The sequence below is a fragment of the Mus caroli genome, unplaced genomic scaffold, assembly GCF_978045245.1.
Source record: "Mus caroli unplaced genomic scaffold, Mus_caroli_1 scaffold_13, whole genome shotgun sequence".
Lineage (NCBI taxonomy): Eukaryota > Metazoa > Chordata > Mammalia > Rodentia > Muridae > Mus > Mus caroli.
The window spans coordinates 45,695,091-45,712,929 of record NW_028227268.1 but is presented as its reverse complement, the minus strand read 5'-3'; the positions used below and the strand labels follow the sequence as shown (position 1 = coordinate 45,712,929).

The window sequence follows — 17,839 nt, the reverse complement described above, 5'->3', positions numbered from 1 at the left end:
CAGTCCTGCAGCCCCAGCCCTGGAAGCCCAAGACAGGAAGACTGAGTGGCAGTCACTCAAGAGTCTGCCTCAAAGCAAAAGAGTTCAAAACCAAAACCTTATCTTACAGGGTTAATTACATTTATACAAATTATACAGTTGGGTCTTTAAGTAGCAGGACTCTGATGGTCTCAGTTTTATGTGAGTTCAAGTATGAAACATCCTGAACTAATTAGGTAGCCTATGCTCATTCCTGACCCTCATGTACTTTGCCTAAATAGATGCAGAGGTGAGCTCTTACAGTTAGGGAGCTGTTTTCTTCACCGTTCCATCAGCTCTATAGCTAGAGAGATCCCCACACCAAGATACAGACAGGTGTGTGTAATACAATTGCTGTGGCCTTTGTAGATTGAGAAAGCATTCAGAAGATACATGCATACACTCCTACACATAAAAAAGAAAGAAAACATTTGCCAAGCATTATAACTCATACCTATAATACTAACATTCAACAGACAGAGACAGGAGGATTGCCATGAATTCAAGGCCAGCTTGGCTACTGATGAGACCTTACCTCAAAAAAGAAAGAAAAAGAATTTTATATTCCTCTAATGTCCTACCATGTTGATGATTTAGTGGAATCTCTATGAAGCTGGACTGTGTATCACTCTGAGGTGATAGGTGATCTAGAGGATACTTGATCTAGGTCCTTTGGGAATCCACTGGTAAGATAAAGAGAGCAGCAAGCATTCTCAGACCTTTGCTGACAGGTGAACAGATTTGACTGTTACGGTAATGTTTCAGAGGAAGTGGAGAGTGGTTGCAAGGCTTGGGTAGAGAGCAAAAGCAGACATTTGGTAAACCAAGCTCAGTGTGGGAAGTTCAGAAGTTTGATTCCTACGGGTTTATCTGTTGGCTAAAATCCAAGATCTGAGAAATTTGCTAAGAGTAGAGTGTTGGAGTGAGCAAAGCCAGAGGAAACCGAGTCTCAGGTGGACGCCGCTCCTCAGGCAGTGGTGTGCTAGCAGGGCTGACAGATAGAATCATTGGCAGATGGCACAAGGGCCTTTGCCTTTCTCCTGCTACAGGCGTGCACTGTTCTGACATCAGCAAGTGTCCTGGGAAAACAGAAGAGAAAAATGTTTTTCCCAAATAGAGCCTGCCTTTTGTCCCTCTCAGTGTGTCTAATAAAGACTGTGAATGAGGGTTATCATGGTGAGTGTCACTGTCTCTTGAAGCTGAGCTTTTTAATGAAGGCAGAAGAGGGTGAACAGCTGACTGGGCTTTGTTTATGAAGTTGATCTTTTTATTTTTCTTTGCCACTCAGTCTCTTGTATTAAATTCAGTATTTATGTAACTGAATCAGTAAAAGAGCACATTTGAGGATATAATTAGTTTCCCTAAATAGAAAATTGGATATCGTGATGAAAATATTTTTGTCTTGCCTTTTAAAAACTTTGACCAAGCCGGGCGTGGTGGCGCACGCCTTTAATCCCAGCACTCGGGAGGCAGAGGCAGGCGGATTTCTGAGTTCGAGGCCAGCCTGGTCTACAAAGTGAGTGCCAGGACAGCCAGGGCTACACAGAGAAACCCTGTCTCGAAAAACCAAAAAAAAAAAAAAAAAAACTTTGACCAGATCTTAGAGTCATTCCTAAAATTAATGTGTTGGGATGCTTTCTCAGAGGGCTGGAGTGGAAGCAAGTGTTCCTGGACAGCATTGTGATTGAGGAGTGGGGTCTCCATCTGCTTTTACATGGTTTCAGGGATCCAACCGAGGTTGTGAGGCTTGGGTGTCAAGCGCTGTACCCACTGAACCCTCCAGCCAGCCCTGTGTGCTTATTCCTTTCTGCTTAGAATAGGAAGTAAAGGAGTAGCTAGCATGGCTGAGGAATGGCTCCGTGGGGGAAGAGAGCTTATTGCTCTTCAGAGGACCAGATTTTATGTCGCAGCATCTCAGTCATGGGGCTCAGAAACTAATTACCTGCTTATAACTCCAGCTCCAGAGGGTCTCACACCCACATGTGCACAGAGACACACATATAAGCAAGATATAGATCTTTTAAAAAATGGGAGGTAGCTGGGCGGTGGTGGCGCAAGCCTTTAAACCCAGCACTTGGGAGGCAGAGGCAGGCGGATTTCTGAGTTCGAGGCCAGCCTGGTCTACAAAGTGAGTTCCAGGACAGCCAGGGCTATACAGAGAAACCCTGTCTCGAAAAACCAAAAAAAAAAAAAAAAAAAAAAAAAAAGGGAGGTAGTGTTTTTTGTTTCATTATATTTTTACCCTCAAGAGATTAAAATTGCAGTAATATTGGAGTGTCTTCTGGTAATAGAAAATGTCTGGCTCTGCTCACCTACGGTATTGTGAGCAGCCTGAGATGAGTTAGACTGACGTGACACCTCAGCTGGGAGAATCTTGTTCCAGACTGTTCACTGTCGTCTGCTTTCTGGCAGGATAATCAGGAAGGTTCTTTTGTGAAATGGAGAGTAGAGAATTCATGGGGTGAAGACCACGGCCACAAAGGTAAGTGCCAACTGCCAACTCAGTGTACCTGGACTCTGCTCCACTCTGCCTCTTGGGGTAAAAAGCTGTGCCAGTGAAGGGGATTTGTTGGTACTCAGTCCCTCTGATTCTCCTGTCCTACAGGAAAATAGCAGGTTGTAGACCCCAAGGTTCCTATGGCCTACATGTGCCTGAACTCCCAGGCTAACTGAGACCAATGTATGCTGTTATTTGTTCCAAACCATGCTGACTGTCCAGGACTGTAACAGACCCTCTTGGCTGAATGAAGGTGGTGAGTCCATTGCAGTGTTCTTGATATTTGGCATTTTGTACATTTTTTGTCACACCGCCAGCACATTAGGAAGAAGCCTTCCAAAGGGAGAATGGAATTGGCAAAAAGAAACTTTCTGTAAGGATCTCTTAGGATTTTCTTACTATGAAGTCTAAAGTTACCATTTAAAACTTTTCATGCTGAGAGGGTATAGGGGACTTTCGGGATAGCATTTAAAGCGTAAATGAAGAAAATATCTAATAAAAAATTGAAAAAAAAGAAACCTTTTTATGCTGCAAATCCAAACCCTGGTTGAAATCAGAATAAGTTACAGTGGCAAAGCTGAATAACATATCTATATACAAGTTGTAGAAAAATTTTAAATATGTATAAATAAAAGAAAAGTAAGATCTCTGATGGCTAATTAATAGTTTTAAATGTTCTTGGAAAACAGATTGTCTTGTTGATTATATAAAAGGCTTTTTTTTGTTTTTTGGTTTTTTTTTGTTTTGTTTTTTGAGTCAGGGTTTCTCTGTATAGCCCTGGCTGTCCTGGAACTCACTTTGTAGACCAGGCTGGCCTCGAACTCAGAAATTCACCTGCCTCTGCCTTCCAAGTGCTAGGATTAAAGGCATGCACCACCACGCCCGATTTATAAAAGGCTTTTAAAGGTGGTTTTTGTGCTTTAAATTTTAGAGCTTCGAGCTGAAAATGGGGTGGGAATCTAGCTCCGTGGTAAGAGTGCTTCTCTGCCCTGCCTCGTCTGTCCTCAGTACGGACAGCAGCAGGGGGGTGAAGGAAGGAGAAAGAGGGGAAACCAGGCCTAGTGGCACAACCGTGTTACCTCTGCGTTAAACAAAAGCAGTAGCTACAGTTACTTGTGTGATAGGAGCAGCATGTCCTGTGCTGGCGGTGTTTTGTGGCTAGCTTTCCGGCTCTGTCTTCCTTTCTTTGGGTCAGTGGATTCTAGCTGAGAAACACTAGCGGAACAGCACGCTAGACAAGTCACAAGAATGAAAGGAATGGGTGTGGAAACATAGATGCAAGATGGGCACTTAGAACGGAAAAAGCACACATCTCATCCAACAGGCATCAGACAGCTTAGAAGGAGGCAGGGTGAGATCACAGCCCTGCTTGCTGGGTCCCATCTGTTAGAACGGTGATTTTCCCCTGTGTTCTTCAGAATTCTGATGTCCAAGGCCAGACAGTAAAGGAACTTGGAAGTGATGGCGCTTCCCTCACTTCTCCGGACTCAGTCTGAGTCTAACCACTGAGCTTCACAGGACTTGAGTATGTAGCTGAGCAGCACAGCCCTGTATGTGAGGGCCAGCACCTGGAGACTGGTAAACTGCCCTTCAAGCCTCTTCCTCCTCGTGAAAATGATCACTGGTGGGTTTTGGCTAAGCATCCCTGGGGACTGCAGTTAAGTGGAACAGTTCCATGTTTGTATGAACAAATACAGCCCTGTTAGTGTTTGGTGATCACATGTTCCTCTTCTGTGAGTCTGTATTTTTTTTAACGATTTATTTATTTTATGTATGTGAGTACACTGTTGCTGTCTTCAGACACACCAGAAGATGGCATTGGCTTCCATTACAGATGGTTGTGAGCCACCATGTGTTTTCTGGGAACTGAATTAGTATCTTTGGAAGAGCAGTCATTGCTCTAAACTGCTGAGCCATCTCTCCAGCCCCATGATTCTGTGATTTATAAATTATAATGCAGTACTTTAAAAATTATTTTCTTATTAGGTAAATCTCATTTTAATGCAAACACAATTGGCATCTGGGCATTAGAAGCCTTAACAATGCTAGTAAAAAGTGAAGGTGATCCAGTTAAGTCTGTAAATCAGTTAGGAAATGAACACTTATCAGCTACCTGGCAGGGGAGAGTCACAATGGTGGTTTCCCAGAGCGAGGCTCATCCACTGCACCCAATGTGTTGGCCCCTGCAATTTCCCAAATGCAGAACTCACCTGTGTAATCTGCAGCAGTGGGGTCTGTGTTCATGCTTCTCCCATTTTGATGGTTTTTTAAAGAGGATACTCACGTAAAAAGGATTGGATTCCTTTTAGCAAACCTAAAATACTGGGTTCAAGTAATTTTTCTCTTCCTTCAGGTGAGCCATTTCTGCAAGTGGAACTATGTCCAGGAAAAAGACTAAAGTTACAGCTTGCTTTTTTGGCATTTTCATTAGGTGATGTCACTAGATTTTAGATATAAGAAAGGATGACCACTCATGAAGCTAGGAGAGTGTTCTGTGTGTCGTGTGGAACATTTACTACTCTGAGGCTAAATACGTGTGCTGGAGTATTGTGGCCTCTTTGCTAGTTTGCCATCACATGAACCCTTTTGCCCTATGAAGTGCATGTCTTCTGAGTCTCTCAGCCTCTGCTGTGTTGACGGAGCCAGGGTCTTCATGCTCACTCTCTGGTCTCTGCTCTGATTACTGAAGGCTGGATACTTTTTTTGGTTGTTGTTTTCAAATAGTTAAAATGCCTGAGATTGTAGAGCCAAAAAGATAGAGATTGAACTGGGAATGGGCAAGAAATAGTTCATTCAAAGCCAAAATAAATTCCTCTCGTGTGTCTCTTGGTAAAGTCCTTTCTGACTTAACAGGAAGGAAGGAAAACATGACCTGGTTTTATTGACACACTTGTCCTTTAGAGATCACCTAGTGTGTTATTCTGCTGACCGTGTGTGCTTACTCCAGCAAGGTCCCCCGGTCTGTCATCTGGGTGGACATTGGCTGGCAGGGCTTGTGTTTGTGGGAAGCAGGACCCTAGGGTCTTATTGCTGAAGATAACATTGTTAACAGTTTGTTACTATTCTCTTTGGGATTTCTGTCTGTTGAGATCCATGTTTCTGCCACGCAGCTTTGATAATACAGCTGGAGGTAAACAGCAAAGGTCCCTAGGCAGGCTGCCCCTGCTGTACCCAGGGCCAGCTTTTGGCTTTGGTCTCCACTGGTCATGTTCTTGGAATTTCCTGCCCAGAGACTACCAGGTAGATTACATAACCTTGTCCACAGATGGGCAGAGGCTCCTTCTGACCAAAAGAGACAGAGGGAAGATTTGCATCTTACCTTGCTGCCGCTTCCTGCTGGCCATGAGTGTTCAGTCTGCTGTTCTGGAACGGGATGCTGTTGAGCAGTGTCTCGAGCAACTGGCTCCTCCCCTGCTAGAAATATTAACCCCATGTGGATCTCATAGTGAGATGAGGAAAGAGACTGTGGGATTTACCACCTTACCTTTTAGTTTAAAAAGGTGATCTGGTAAGTCATTCTGTAAGCTATTTAGAAAGTTAAGGAACACTGGCGGTGGTAGCTTGTACTTGCAGCCTTAGGAGGTAGAGGTAGAAGGGTTAGAAGTTCAAAGTTATTCTGGGCATCAGAAGACCTGGTGTCAGCCTCTCCTCCCCCAAAAATATTAAAGGAAACCAGAAATTCACCTGAGAGAGCATAGCTTACACCAGAGTGACATACAGACCCTTGAGGATCTATGATGGAGCCAAAATCACAACCCTGCCTGACAACAGAGCTGGTTTTCCTGACTGCCAAACTGCTTTCTCTGAATTTCTGTTTTGGAAGCATTTGGCCCATTCATAGAAAACACAGGACCGTTCATGATTGTGGCAGTTTGAGTGAGAATGTCCTCATAGGCCATATGTTTGAATGCCTGGTTTCCAGTTGGTGGAACTGTTTGGGAAGGATTAGGAGGCGTGGCCTAGTTGGTATAGGTTTGTCAGTGGGGATAGGTTTTGGGTTTTCAAAAGTCCACACCTTCCTAGTTAGTGTGTTCTCTCTCCCCCTCCTCTTCCCCCTCTCCTTCTCCCTCTCCCTCTCTTTTCCCCTTCCCGATTCCCACCCTCCCCCTACCCCTCTCTCCCTGTTCTCCTTTTTTGCCCTGTGGTTGTTGTCAAAATGTAGCTCTTAGTATGGCTTTAGCCCCTTGCCTGCCTGCCTGCTGCCATGCTCCCTCCATGATGGTCATGGACTCTAACCTGAAACTGTAAGACCCAAGTAAACTCTTCTATAAGTTTTATTAGTCATGCTATCTTACCATAGCAATAGAAAAGTAACAAAGACAATGTTCTTTGGTGACCAGAAACAGTGGCTGAGGGACATAAATCTATAACTTTATAGAGGATCTGGAAACACATTGGTGTTAGAAGAGGCTCCTGTAGTCTGAACAAGTTGAGGTACCTTGGGAAGCCTGTGACCAGCGTTAAACATAAAACATGAAACACATGAGTCTGACAAGTGACAGACCTGACAGAGCCAGCCCTTGTTCCCAAGCTGTCCATTTTCCTCTTTAAATGTTTAACTTGTTGGCACAGGCAATTTCTAGTATATTACAGATAAGCATAAGGATATTAGTGTGTGCATGTGTTACCAGGTTGTTGGATGGTCTCTCCCAAGATCAGTCTTAAAGTTTTGTTCATAATTGGCCTGTCAGTCTCGAGACTTCAGTACTATTAGATGCTGGCTATCTCTCCAAGCAGAGATCTGGAGTGTGGACCTGTTATGACATAGCTCTTAGTGCTTATTCAGTCTGCTTTCTCACTCCCCCTCTGCCTGTGTGTGCATGCGAGCATGTGTGTGGAGGGCAGCGTCCTGCATTGTAGCCAAGGAGGATCTCAGAGATCCTCCTGTCTCAGCCTCCTGAGGCCAAGAGTACACGAGTAATGCAGCTCTTCAGAGGCAGTGCTGCTGCCAGTCCTAATTCTCCTCACAGGGCACAAATCTTTATCTTTTAAAAATTGTCTCACTTTTCATTTTGAGCCAAGATGAGTTTTGCACACTCCTGGTGCTTTGCATCTTTCAGACACATGAGCCTTTGAAATCATTGTAACCTGTTTTGTTTGTTTGTTTTTTGTTTTTTCGAGACAGGGTTTCTCTGTGTAGCCCTGGCTGTCCTGGAACTCACTTTGTAGACCAGGCTGGCCTCGAACTCAGAAATCCTCCTGCCTCTGCCTCCCGAGTGCTGGGATTAAAAGCGTGCACCACCAATGCCCAGCTGTAACCTGTATTTTTTTAATCTTTCAAATAAATCTGCTTGTTCTTGATTTCATTTTAGTAAAATGTCCAGACTTGCTCCTAAAAAGGAACCTTATGGTGTTTTCAGTTAGAGAAACTTCAGCATGTTAGGTATTAACCAGAAACTTACTTACCAGCTTATATGATGGGCTTTATAATGTCCAATATAATGACCAATAAGTGTCTCAGTAGCCAGACAGCACATCATTTTTAAAACTGCATATTTAAAGTTTAGCACGAATGTTGCTGCGTCCCTATGATTTTAAATATTGTGTAACCAGCTGTGCTGTCTTAAAACAGACTAACAGTTCTCGGTCACAGTTCCTCGAAGGGCAGGGGAGGCTTGTGTTCTCTGCTCTCTCAGCAGCACAGACGCTTGCTCCTCCCTAAGGGCTGTAGGGTTCCTCTGTAGCCGTCCAATGAAGTGACGTGCAAAGCTTTGTTCAGACCGTATATAGGCAGTTACTCAGACGCACAGTGGATGACACTCCATATTTCTGCCACAGGTACCCAAGATAGAGCTCACCTTTTAAGATTCGGTTTGTTACTGTGTGTGTGTTCATTTCACTGCATGGCGTCCTGGTAGGACGAGTGTGCGTGCACCTGTGCTGTGTGAGGCAGGTGAAGGTTATTGAGTTTTGATGTGTACAGGTTGTGTGGGATTGCAGCAGGGTTGGAATTCAGGTCTCATAGATTTCTTAGTCATATACGACTTAACAGAGGACAACCAGTGTTTACTAATGTGTTTGAGGTTCACTTATGGAGAGCTAGAAACTCAAATAATAAACTGGCTGTAATAAGAGTAGTGTCACCAGCTGGAAGCAAAGTCGCTGACTTCCTGGCTTGGTGAAGATACAAGGTTGTTACCTCACTGGAGAGTGTTTCTTGTTGCTCCAGGCTTGGTTGATTTAGCTGCCACTGGTCACGCCTGGGGAGTTGAGTTCTGGGCAATGACTTCTCATTGCTTGTCTTTATTAACTAGATGCCTGCATGCCTTGGGCTACAAAGCTAGTCCATGTGAGTAGAAGATGCATGGGCTGTCTGGCTCAATGGTGCTTCCTTACTGACATTCAGGACCCGAGACAGCTACCATTGTGGAGACGGAGACATGCTACAGATTCAAGGCTTCAAACTAGGCATCAGCTTCTAAGAGAATTCCTCTTGTAGTTAACACAGTGTAATATGTGTATTTGTGCTTTTTCCTGAAAAAGAATCTACTCTGCCCTAAGGAGTGTTTCTGCCTCCATCTGCATTTTAAGGATGGAGGTTAATCTGGAAACAGGCTGTCTGGGCATCTCCAGGTGTCACACCATTCAGGCTGTGAATGGGATTGTCATGGCATCCAACCTGTCTGAGTGGCCTGTAATTGTCGAAATACAGAGGAAGTGCACCACACCCTTGGCTGTCATTTATGCTTTAGACTGATGGATGCAGGAGGCTCTCTCACTTTCTCATTCAGAGAAGACTAACTTGCCCATGCTTCTAGCTTCAGAGCTTTGAGAACACAGATCTCAGCATGACTGCTGCTATGTCACAGTCACTAGATAGATGCCCCACAGTGCAAGCTTAGTTTCGTGAGAAACTAAGATGGGTAAATCCAGTGCTGAGGAAAAGCCATTAGCAGTGGCTTCAACTCACATTTATCAGTGGGATGCAGAGACCCGTGCACAGCCATGATGGAACAAATGTCCCCGACCCTCAGAGGAATTTATACTTAATCTCCTGGGACATGGGAACAGGAGTTAAAGAGGGCTGTGATGAGACAGAGTGGCATTCGTGGTGTGCTCCTCAGACTGTAAGATACGGGGAAATAGACCGAAAAACTAAGAAGGTGACTTCTCCAAGAAGGCAGGTGATGGAGGACAGAGGAAGGTCTGGGTGGCCCCTCAGCAGGGAGATGAGGAGGGCAGGAGCTGAGGTTACTGAGAAGGGAAGGCTGAAAAGACTACCTCAACAGCCAGGGGTGTTGGTGGCTGGGAGACTGTGGGGACCACAGTAATATAATGGCAAAGCAGACAGAGCAAAGGGAAGAAAGAAGCGTTGGGCTTAGATTCACAGGCGGTTTCAGGAACTGCAGGAGTGTGTCCTGTGTGTCAAACCAGCATTTCAATATTCAGTGTCTTCTGGTCTGACACAGTTGGGTTGGGGATATTGGAGGTGAGATAGGTGAAGCTGTAAGTCTTGATGTGTGTGTGTGTGTGTGTGTGTGTGTGTGTGTATGTGTGTGTGTGTAAAACAGGAGTAAGTACAGGGTTTCAGGATGGTGAATAAGAAGAGTGAACGGTGGGTCCTCCTTAGGAGTTCTCCTGGAGGAGACAGCTTGAGGGCTTCTTGCCAGGCTAGCTAGGGAGATAGTACCTCGGATGGACAGGTCAGAGGTGTGTGACTAAGCAGTAATATGGCCTACCATCCAGGGAACTTGCCCTAGAACAAGTAGCAAGAGTGATGGTTTGGGGGGCAGAGAAAAGTTACATGTGAAAATCAGACCCTTGGGTAGAAAAGATCCTGTCCTGGCCAGTTCCGTGTAGCCTCAGGCTTCTGTGGCTTTCAGTCATGGTCCAGGAAAGGAGTCTGGAGTCCGAGGTGAGCACCTATCGTCTGGGCCTCTTGGGGTGGGTATCCTTGCGATGGGTATCCTTTTGCTTATTGAATTTTGTTGTCGTTTTAAAAAGTGGGGCCCGTGAAAAGCTCATTGAACAAAGGCCTTGCTGCCAAACCTTACCCTGTGAGATTGATTTCTGGGACCCACGTGGTGGAAGGAGAGAACCCTCTCCCACCAATTGTCCTCTGACTGCTACCCCATGGCATGTTTGCACACCCAGATCAATGTCATGTAAATGCTTTTAGAGATATCCAAACAGCCCTTCTTCCCTACTGTGTGTGCTGTTTCTCCATGCCCCATTTTCCCATGCCTTTAGCAGGGGCACTGTGCCATCTGTAGCCTTTGTGTCTGAGAGAGGCCACCAGTAATATCCGGCTCAGTGAGTATCTCATCTGTTATCTGCTAAAGGTTCATGGCCATGAATGTGTCCTCAGCCCAGCCAGACATCTGTGTCTGGTCTGCAGGGGGAAGCGGCTTCTAAGGTCACTGTCCAAGTGACAGTCAGAAGTACAAGTGGTTATTTGGTTACCTCGGCTGCCTTTTTCTTCTTAAAACATTAACCCATTTGAATCATCCTGTCTCATAAAGATGCTTAGAACACATGGCATCTCTGTTGTTGTTAGTGTTGAAGTGTGGTTTCACTATGTTGCCCTCACTCCTATAACTCACTATATAGATTAGGCTGGCCTTGAACTCACAGAGATCCTCCTGCGTCTGCCTCCTGAGTGCTGAGTAGTACACCATTACACCCAGCTGTATGTGTGTTTCAAAGTATAATCTTCTAATAGATAATAAAATTACATTGTTCTAAAGTCAGTATATCAAAAGGCATGTAAATCTGTTGCCTTCTTTTCTTCAGCCAATGGCAGCACACCGTATACTGTGCTTGCGCCTGTCTCACTTCCCAAGCAACATGCCTTGGAAGCATTTCCAGTTTGTCATCTTCTGTCATCTGGATATCCGTGGTTTATTTAACCAGTTCCCTAACTAATGGAACTTTAATAGACTGACTAACTAACTAACTAACGAATTAACAATATTTCCTATTTCAGACAATATTGCAATAGGTTATTCCGTGTACAGTGTGTAAAACAGTTCCTGGCCTATTGCAAGGACTGAGTAGGTTTCTGGTCAAACTACACATACCTACCTTTTATGTATTTACCCGTAGGGTAAAGTGCTAGAAATGACTGTGTGAAGAGGGCAAATGCCTGTTTATCTTTTCTGCACATTGCCAAATTCTGTTCCATGAGGGTCTGTTATTTTGCACATGTGTAGTATACTGTATTAATGTAAGTATTACTGTATTAATGTGGCCTTACACACTGAGTTATCTAAAAAGTGATTGACAGATTGTCTGCTCCGGATTATATGTATATTTAAATTGTCTCTGTTCATGGTTAGGAATTAGACTGCCAAAGTCTTCATGAACTGATGAGGTTTTTTGTTTTTCTTTTTTAAAGACTATTCCTTGTATTTTCTTAAGCCCTTGCCCTAATTTTTTCCCTTGTATTTATTTTTTTCATTATGATATATTTTAAAAACTTTAACTTTTAAAAACTGAAATATTGATGAATATAACTTTCTGAAAATGAAGGAATTTTAATAGGCTATAAAAATGTAAATTAGAAGGCAAAATGCATGATAGGAAGAAAGTTTGCAGCCAAAATAAATATATAACATGCTGTTATTGATTACTGTGAAAAAGGCAAACATTCCAACTAAAACTGAGCAGAGGTTGCTGGGGAAACAGCACAGTAGAGTAGTAGTAAAGTGCTTACACACAGGCAGGCTGACTGACGTTTGGATTGTAGCTAGTGCCTGGCAGGCAGAAAAAGGGGTTCCCCAGAGCAAGCTGGCTGTAGACTAACCAAGTTGGTGAGCGCTGAGACAAGTGACAGACCCATCCTCAACATAAAAGTTGAAGAGGAACTGAAGAAGTCATTTGATGTCAGCTTCTGGCCTCTGTGTGCATTCACAACTGACACACATACTGCACACAGGTGTCCACAGAGGATAAGAGAAGACAGAGCTCGGGTAGCTTATTGCCTTTTTTGTTAAGGATTTAAGAACTTTGTATATATGTGTCTCTTTATGTGTATGTGCACATGGAACATGTGCCTTTGGAGGGCAGAAGAGGGTATGAGGTCCCCTGGGGCTGGTCACTGATGGTTATGAGCCACCCAACATGGGTTCTGAGAACTGAACTCAGGCCCTGGAAGAGCAGCAAGGGCTCTTAACTGCTGAGGCATCTCTCCAGCCACAGTGTGATCTGCCATTTAGTTACTGTTGTGTGTGGGAGTGTGTGTGTACAGTGCATGTAATGTGTATGGAAGCCACGTGTAATATACAAGTTACAGGGATGTACCATGTATGTCTGCTCTACTCTAAAAAATTTTAGAAACTTGCCAGGTGTTCTTTGCACTGTCGTCTTAGTGACTGACATGTTCTGTAAGGTGTCACTTACTCTGTCTTAGGCAGTTTGGAACACAGACAGACAGGTTTTAGGTTTGTTTGTTTGTTTTTTCCCCCTGGGAGCCTTGCTGTACCTCTGAGTTAGGGCCTTGGGTGACAAGTTGGCTTCCTTAGGTCATTGCATCGGACACACTCCCCAGAGCAGAACAGTAACTTGTCTCACTATTTGTTTATATAGAGTTTCATTACATAGCAGAGGCCAGCCTCGAATGCGTGATCCTCCTCTCTGACCCTCTCTGAGCTGGGATCACAGCTGTGCACCACCACACCTAGCTTAATCACTGTGTTTTACCAGACTTGTTTTTTTTTTTTTAATAGAAAAAAAATCAACTACAAATTGTCAGTTACGTTCTTAGAACAAAGATGATAAAAACTAGAAAGTATTTCTAATTCATAAATGATAAAAATTGAGGTTGGAGAGATGGCTTATGTTAAAAGCACATATCTCCTTTCCAGAGGACCTAAGTTCCATTCTCAGCAGCTTGCAGACAGCTCAGACAGCTCATAACCCACCTGTAATCCCAGAAAGAGGAGATCCAACCTTGTCTTCTGACTCCATGGATCTACAGTTGTGTGTACATATCCCTACACATGCCTATAATTAAAAATATGGATGCTAAAAAAAAAAAAAGGCCGGGCGTGGTGGCGCACACCTTCAATCCCAGCACTCGGGAGGCAGAGGCAGGTGGACTTCTGAGTTTGAGGCCAGCCTGGTCTACAAAGTGAGTTCCAGAATAGCCAGGGCTATATAGAGAAACCCTGTCTCGAAAAAACAAAAATATGTATGCTAAAAAATAAGTGGTAATATTTTGTTGTTTTAATATAGTCTGCAAGGTTTAAATCTCAGACCATTGGCAGAGTGTCAGAGAGCTCAGATAAGCACTTGCATCCATAAACTGGGCTCTTCTGTCTGCGTGAGTCTCAGCATTGGGTCTGCAGCCGTGTCCCAGACTCGCCTGCCCTTCACAATGGCTTCTTTCCTTTCCCATACAAAACTCAAAAGCACTGCCAGCTGCTTTAGGATAGCTTGTTTATTTGCTCAAAGAATGTAAATAAGAACTAATGGCTTAAATGAAATTGTATTTCAGAAATTGACTTCTTTATACATTGTCTGTCTTCCTGAAGGTTACCTTTGGGATTCCAATTTGCCATTCTTTCTCGGGCTTGTGGATGAGCCTTCAGTTCAGAGCCCCACACCCGCAGTCTGCTGCACCCCATAGCACCCTTGGGCTTCAGACTCTTCTCAGCACTTCTGGCTTCAGCCTTACTGATCCTAATCTCTGGGAAACTCTGAGACATGCAGTGTCAACAGTTGAAGCCAGCACGCCTGTTATCTGCCCAGGGTGCAATTACTTGGCAGCTTTCACACTGAGGGTGTTGTGGGCCCTGAAGAACTCATATCCTGCAGAAAGAGGCTAATCAAGGCAGGTCCTCTTGGCAGGGACATGGGAAGGGTGGGCTGCAGTTGATAGGAGATTTAATTTGTGAGGACTTAATGTGATCTCCTTTTGGAACAAGATAGTGCAGATGTACTTTGTGTGCGTTTTCTCTGGGCTGTCTTTGAAGACTCATTTGATTGTGTGGTGATAGTATTGTTAGAAGGACACGGAACTTTATTACAGAGTCTGCCTCTATCCTTTACCTGCCCTGCCAACCGCCCAGAGCTGGCTAGGTCATCATGCTCAGCCTGCACTATACTGAGGGGAGGATAACTGATGTCTCAAATGGTGTAGGGGAGCTTTTGAGATGGTCTAACATTGTAGCCTGGGCTGTCCTCAAACTTGCAGCAATTCTCCTGCCTCAGCCTCTCACATGCTCGGAATCCAGGCATTAACCAGTATATCTCTCTTTGACAAGGGAAATGCTGAGTTTCTGGGGAGTGATACTTAAGATGTAGCAGGAGTGAGGTTGACTAGCACTGATACAGGTGGCATAGCAGAGCTGGAGGCCCACGGGGTGGAGTCAGGACAGATAAGAAGCAGCACAAGCCAGGAACTGCTCTGTGCTCTTCCTTACCTGCCATTGGAAGAAGCAGCCTTGAGTCAAGAGGGTACTCACCAGGTTGAGCATCCCTTGACAAGCCTTGGTTCAGCACCCCTGAGAGCACTGTGTGTGCACATGCCTATGATGCTGGGAACTGGAACCCAGAGTCCATTGCACAGTGGACAAGTGCTCAGCACTGACTTCCTTAGAGCGTTTTCTCATGAGTGTGGTCTTACTGGTGTGCACATGTGATCGAGCTATGTCCACTGGTATCATCTCCATCCTTAAATTTTCTCACTGTGGCTGGCCAGCAAGACCCTGTACCCCCAAGGTCACAGTGTTAGGAGCCTGCCATCATGCTCAGCTTTTTATGTGGGTGCTAGGGATCTGAACTCGAATCCTTGGGCACAGCAAGCACTTTATCTACTGAGCCTTCTCCCCAGCCCATAGAAGTGTTTAAAAGTTAATTTTTAATATAACAAATAGTAATCAATATATAGATATAACCCACACAAGTGAATTTAGGGTCTTTAATTATTTTTTAGATTTAATTATTTAATTATGTGTGTATGGGGGTTTTCCTGTAGGCATGGATGTGTACTGAGTGTGTACCTGGTGCCCTTGGGGGTCAGAAGAACGCATTGGATCCCTTGCAGCCAGAGCTATGGATGGTTGTGTTATCATGCTGGTGCTCAGAATAAAACCTAGGTCCTTTGCAAGAACAACAAGGGCTCTGCACCACAGGGCAGTCCTTGTAGCTTCCTTTAATTATCTTCCAGATATAAACAGGTTTTACAGCCAAAGAAGTTTGGAAACTGCTTAACTAGAGAACCCTTTGCTGGGGGGGGGGTGTCTTTTTATTTTAGTTTAGTTTTTTAGGAGGGGTGCATGTGCATGCATTTGTGCATTTGTCTTTGTGTCTCTGTCTGTGTATTGTTTGATTTGCTTTGTTATTTTTGAGTCAGGGGTCTCATATAGCCCAGGCTGGAGTTGAACTCCCTTTGTAACAAAGATGGGCTTGAAGTCTTGATCCTCTTGCCTTCCCCTCCCAAATGCTGCTGTCAGAAGAGTGTACTACCACTCCTAGCTTTAGAGTACCTTCTTGGGAGAAACATCTATGTCTCTTCTCCCTTACTCTTGGTCCTGTGTAGGAGTGAATACCACTAGGTTTACATAAATAGAGGAGGGTGGCTGAGGTGTCTAAATTAGTGTGTACCAGCTGCATCCTGTGGGTAGTGGGTGCTCTTCCCTGCAAGTCCTCCGATGTGCGTGCAGTGCTCCTGGTCAGGTGTGTGCTTGCAAATGCTTGTGCTCTGCACTCCTTCCCTAGCTCGGTAACCATGCCTTGTTTTAACACACACTCTGTTAGTCTCTTGTTTGCACTTTTTTCCTTTATACTGCAGTGGTTTAAGCTGAGTATTTGCCCCGTGAGCTTGTTGAAAGTGTGGTCCTGAAGAACTGGTGTGGACCTTACAGAGCCTGAGACTCAGGTCCATCTCTCCAATAAGAGCCAGGTTGCTAATCTGGGGACTGTGCGCCACTTGCTGTCTCAATGTTCTGGCATTACACATTCCCGTTCAGAAAAGCAAGGACTGTGTGATCACCCAGTGTCACCTGCAAATGAGTGTCTGACTGCTGGCCATAGTGACATGCCCTTAGCAGCTTAGCTGGTTGCTCTCAGAGTGTGAGATTGGGAGCAGCCAGTGAAACTAGGAGTGTAGGTGATGAGGACGGGGCTGCTGTGCTTGCCGTACTGCCCTAGAGACCAGTCCTCCCGGGTGACTGTGAGCCAGACGCTCAGCACTGACCTGCTGGTGTACAAGTCAGCACCCAGCATCACAGAGGCAGCTGCGTGTGGGCCAGCACGGGGCCTCTCTGGAGCCAGGCACGTCAGTTACTCTGAACCCCTTTTCATAGTTGGTGAAAACACAGCAGTGTCTATCCTGTCTGCTTCACAGATTGCTAGTAAACTGGAACTCAAATGAGCTCAGTGGGCAGTGCTGGAAAGTTGGTATTTTTGTAGAAGACCTTTTTACACTAGTAGGAAGTTCTCCTTTCTGCCTACCCTCTGAACTCAGGAGTGTTTCTTCTCTCCTTTCCAGGCTACCTGTGCATGACCGATGAGTGGTTCTCTGAGTACGTCTACGAGGTGGTGGTGGACAAGAAGCACGTCCCGGAAGAGGTGCTGGCTGTGTTAGAGCAGGAGCCCATTGTCTTGCCGGCATGGGACCCCATGGGGGCTTTGGCTGAATGAGTGAGTGGACTGCCTCCAGCTCTCCTCCTCCCATGGGATCGGATGGAGCTGCCAAGGACAGACCCAGGGACTGAAACCAAAGTTACATGGGTGGCTGTTCCCACAGGATACAGTCAGACTCTTGGGTTTCCAGTCTCCTCCAGGAACCTCTTTGAGAAAAATGCTTTATGCTGAAACAAAATATTCATAAAGGAAAAAATAAAGGGGAAGGATTGGGGCATCCTGTTGCTCTCCTCATCTCTGACGGCTCAGGATCTCATAGCATTTTAATTGGATGTCATTGTCCACTGTCACTGTCTTTGTGTTTGTAGTAAGACAGAGTAAGATGAGCAGCTGAGGTGTACGGAGAACAAACAGTCCTGGGCTCCTTGTTCCTAGAGTAGATTAGGGGAGGGTTAGCTAGGATTTGAACTCTCAACGCTGCATGCTGCCTCACAGGTCACTGTCCTTCCTACCTGGCAGTCGCTGAATTCAGCTTCCTGTGACTTGAGAAGGGGAGGTTGATCGGTCTGAGATGACTCCTTCTCTTCCTGGTCTGAGCTGTGGGGCTCACTTGGGCCAGGTTAAACGGGGTTCGAGAAAACCTTGTCAGGGGCTCAGCTGTAATCGCGAGGGGCACCCACTGAGTGCTTTAATGTCTGTGTGCGTTGGGGTTGGGCGGGGAGAGGCAGCGATGCTCGTTCTTTCTGATAACTGATGGTGCTGAGAAGCTTTGGAATAAAACCCTTTGCTAACTGA

General features: G+C 45.1%; 1 protein-coding gene across 1 annotated transcript in view; it reads left to right on the top strand.

Moving 5' to 3' along the window:
* The window catches only part of Blmh (bleomycin hydrolase), a 42,103-nt gene extending 24,264 nt beyond the window's left edge, over window positions 1–17,839 (top strand). The window contains exons 11-12 of the mRNA XM_021175793.3: window positions 2,431–2,500; window positions 16,950–17,839. Of these exons, the coding sequence (XP_021031452.1) occupies window positions 2,431–2,500; window positions 16,950–17,101 (222 nt within the window). The 3' untranslated portion in view covers window positions 17,102–17,839. The remainder of the gene's footprint in view (window positions 1–2,430; window positions 2,501–16,949) is intronic.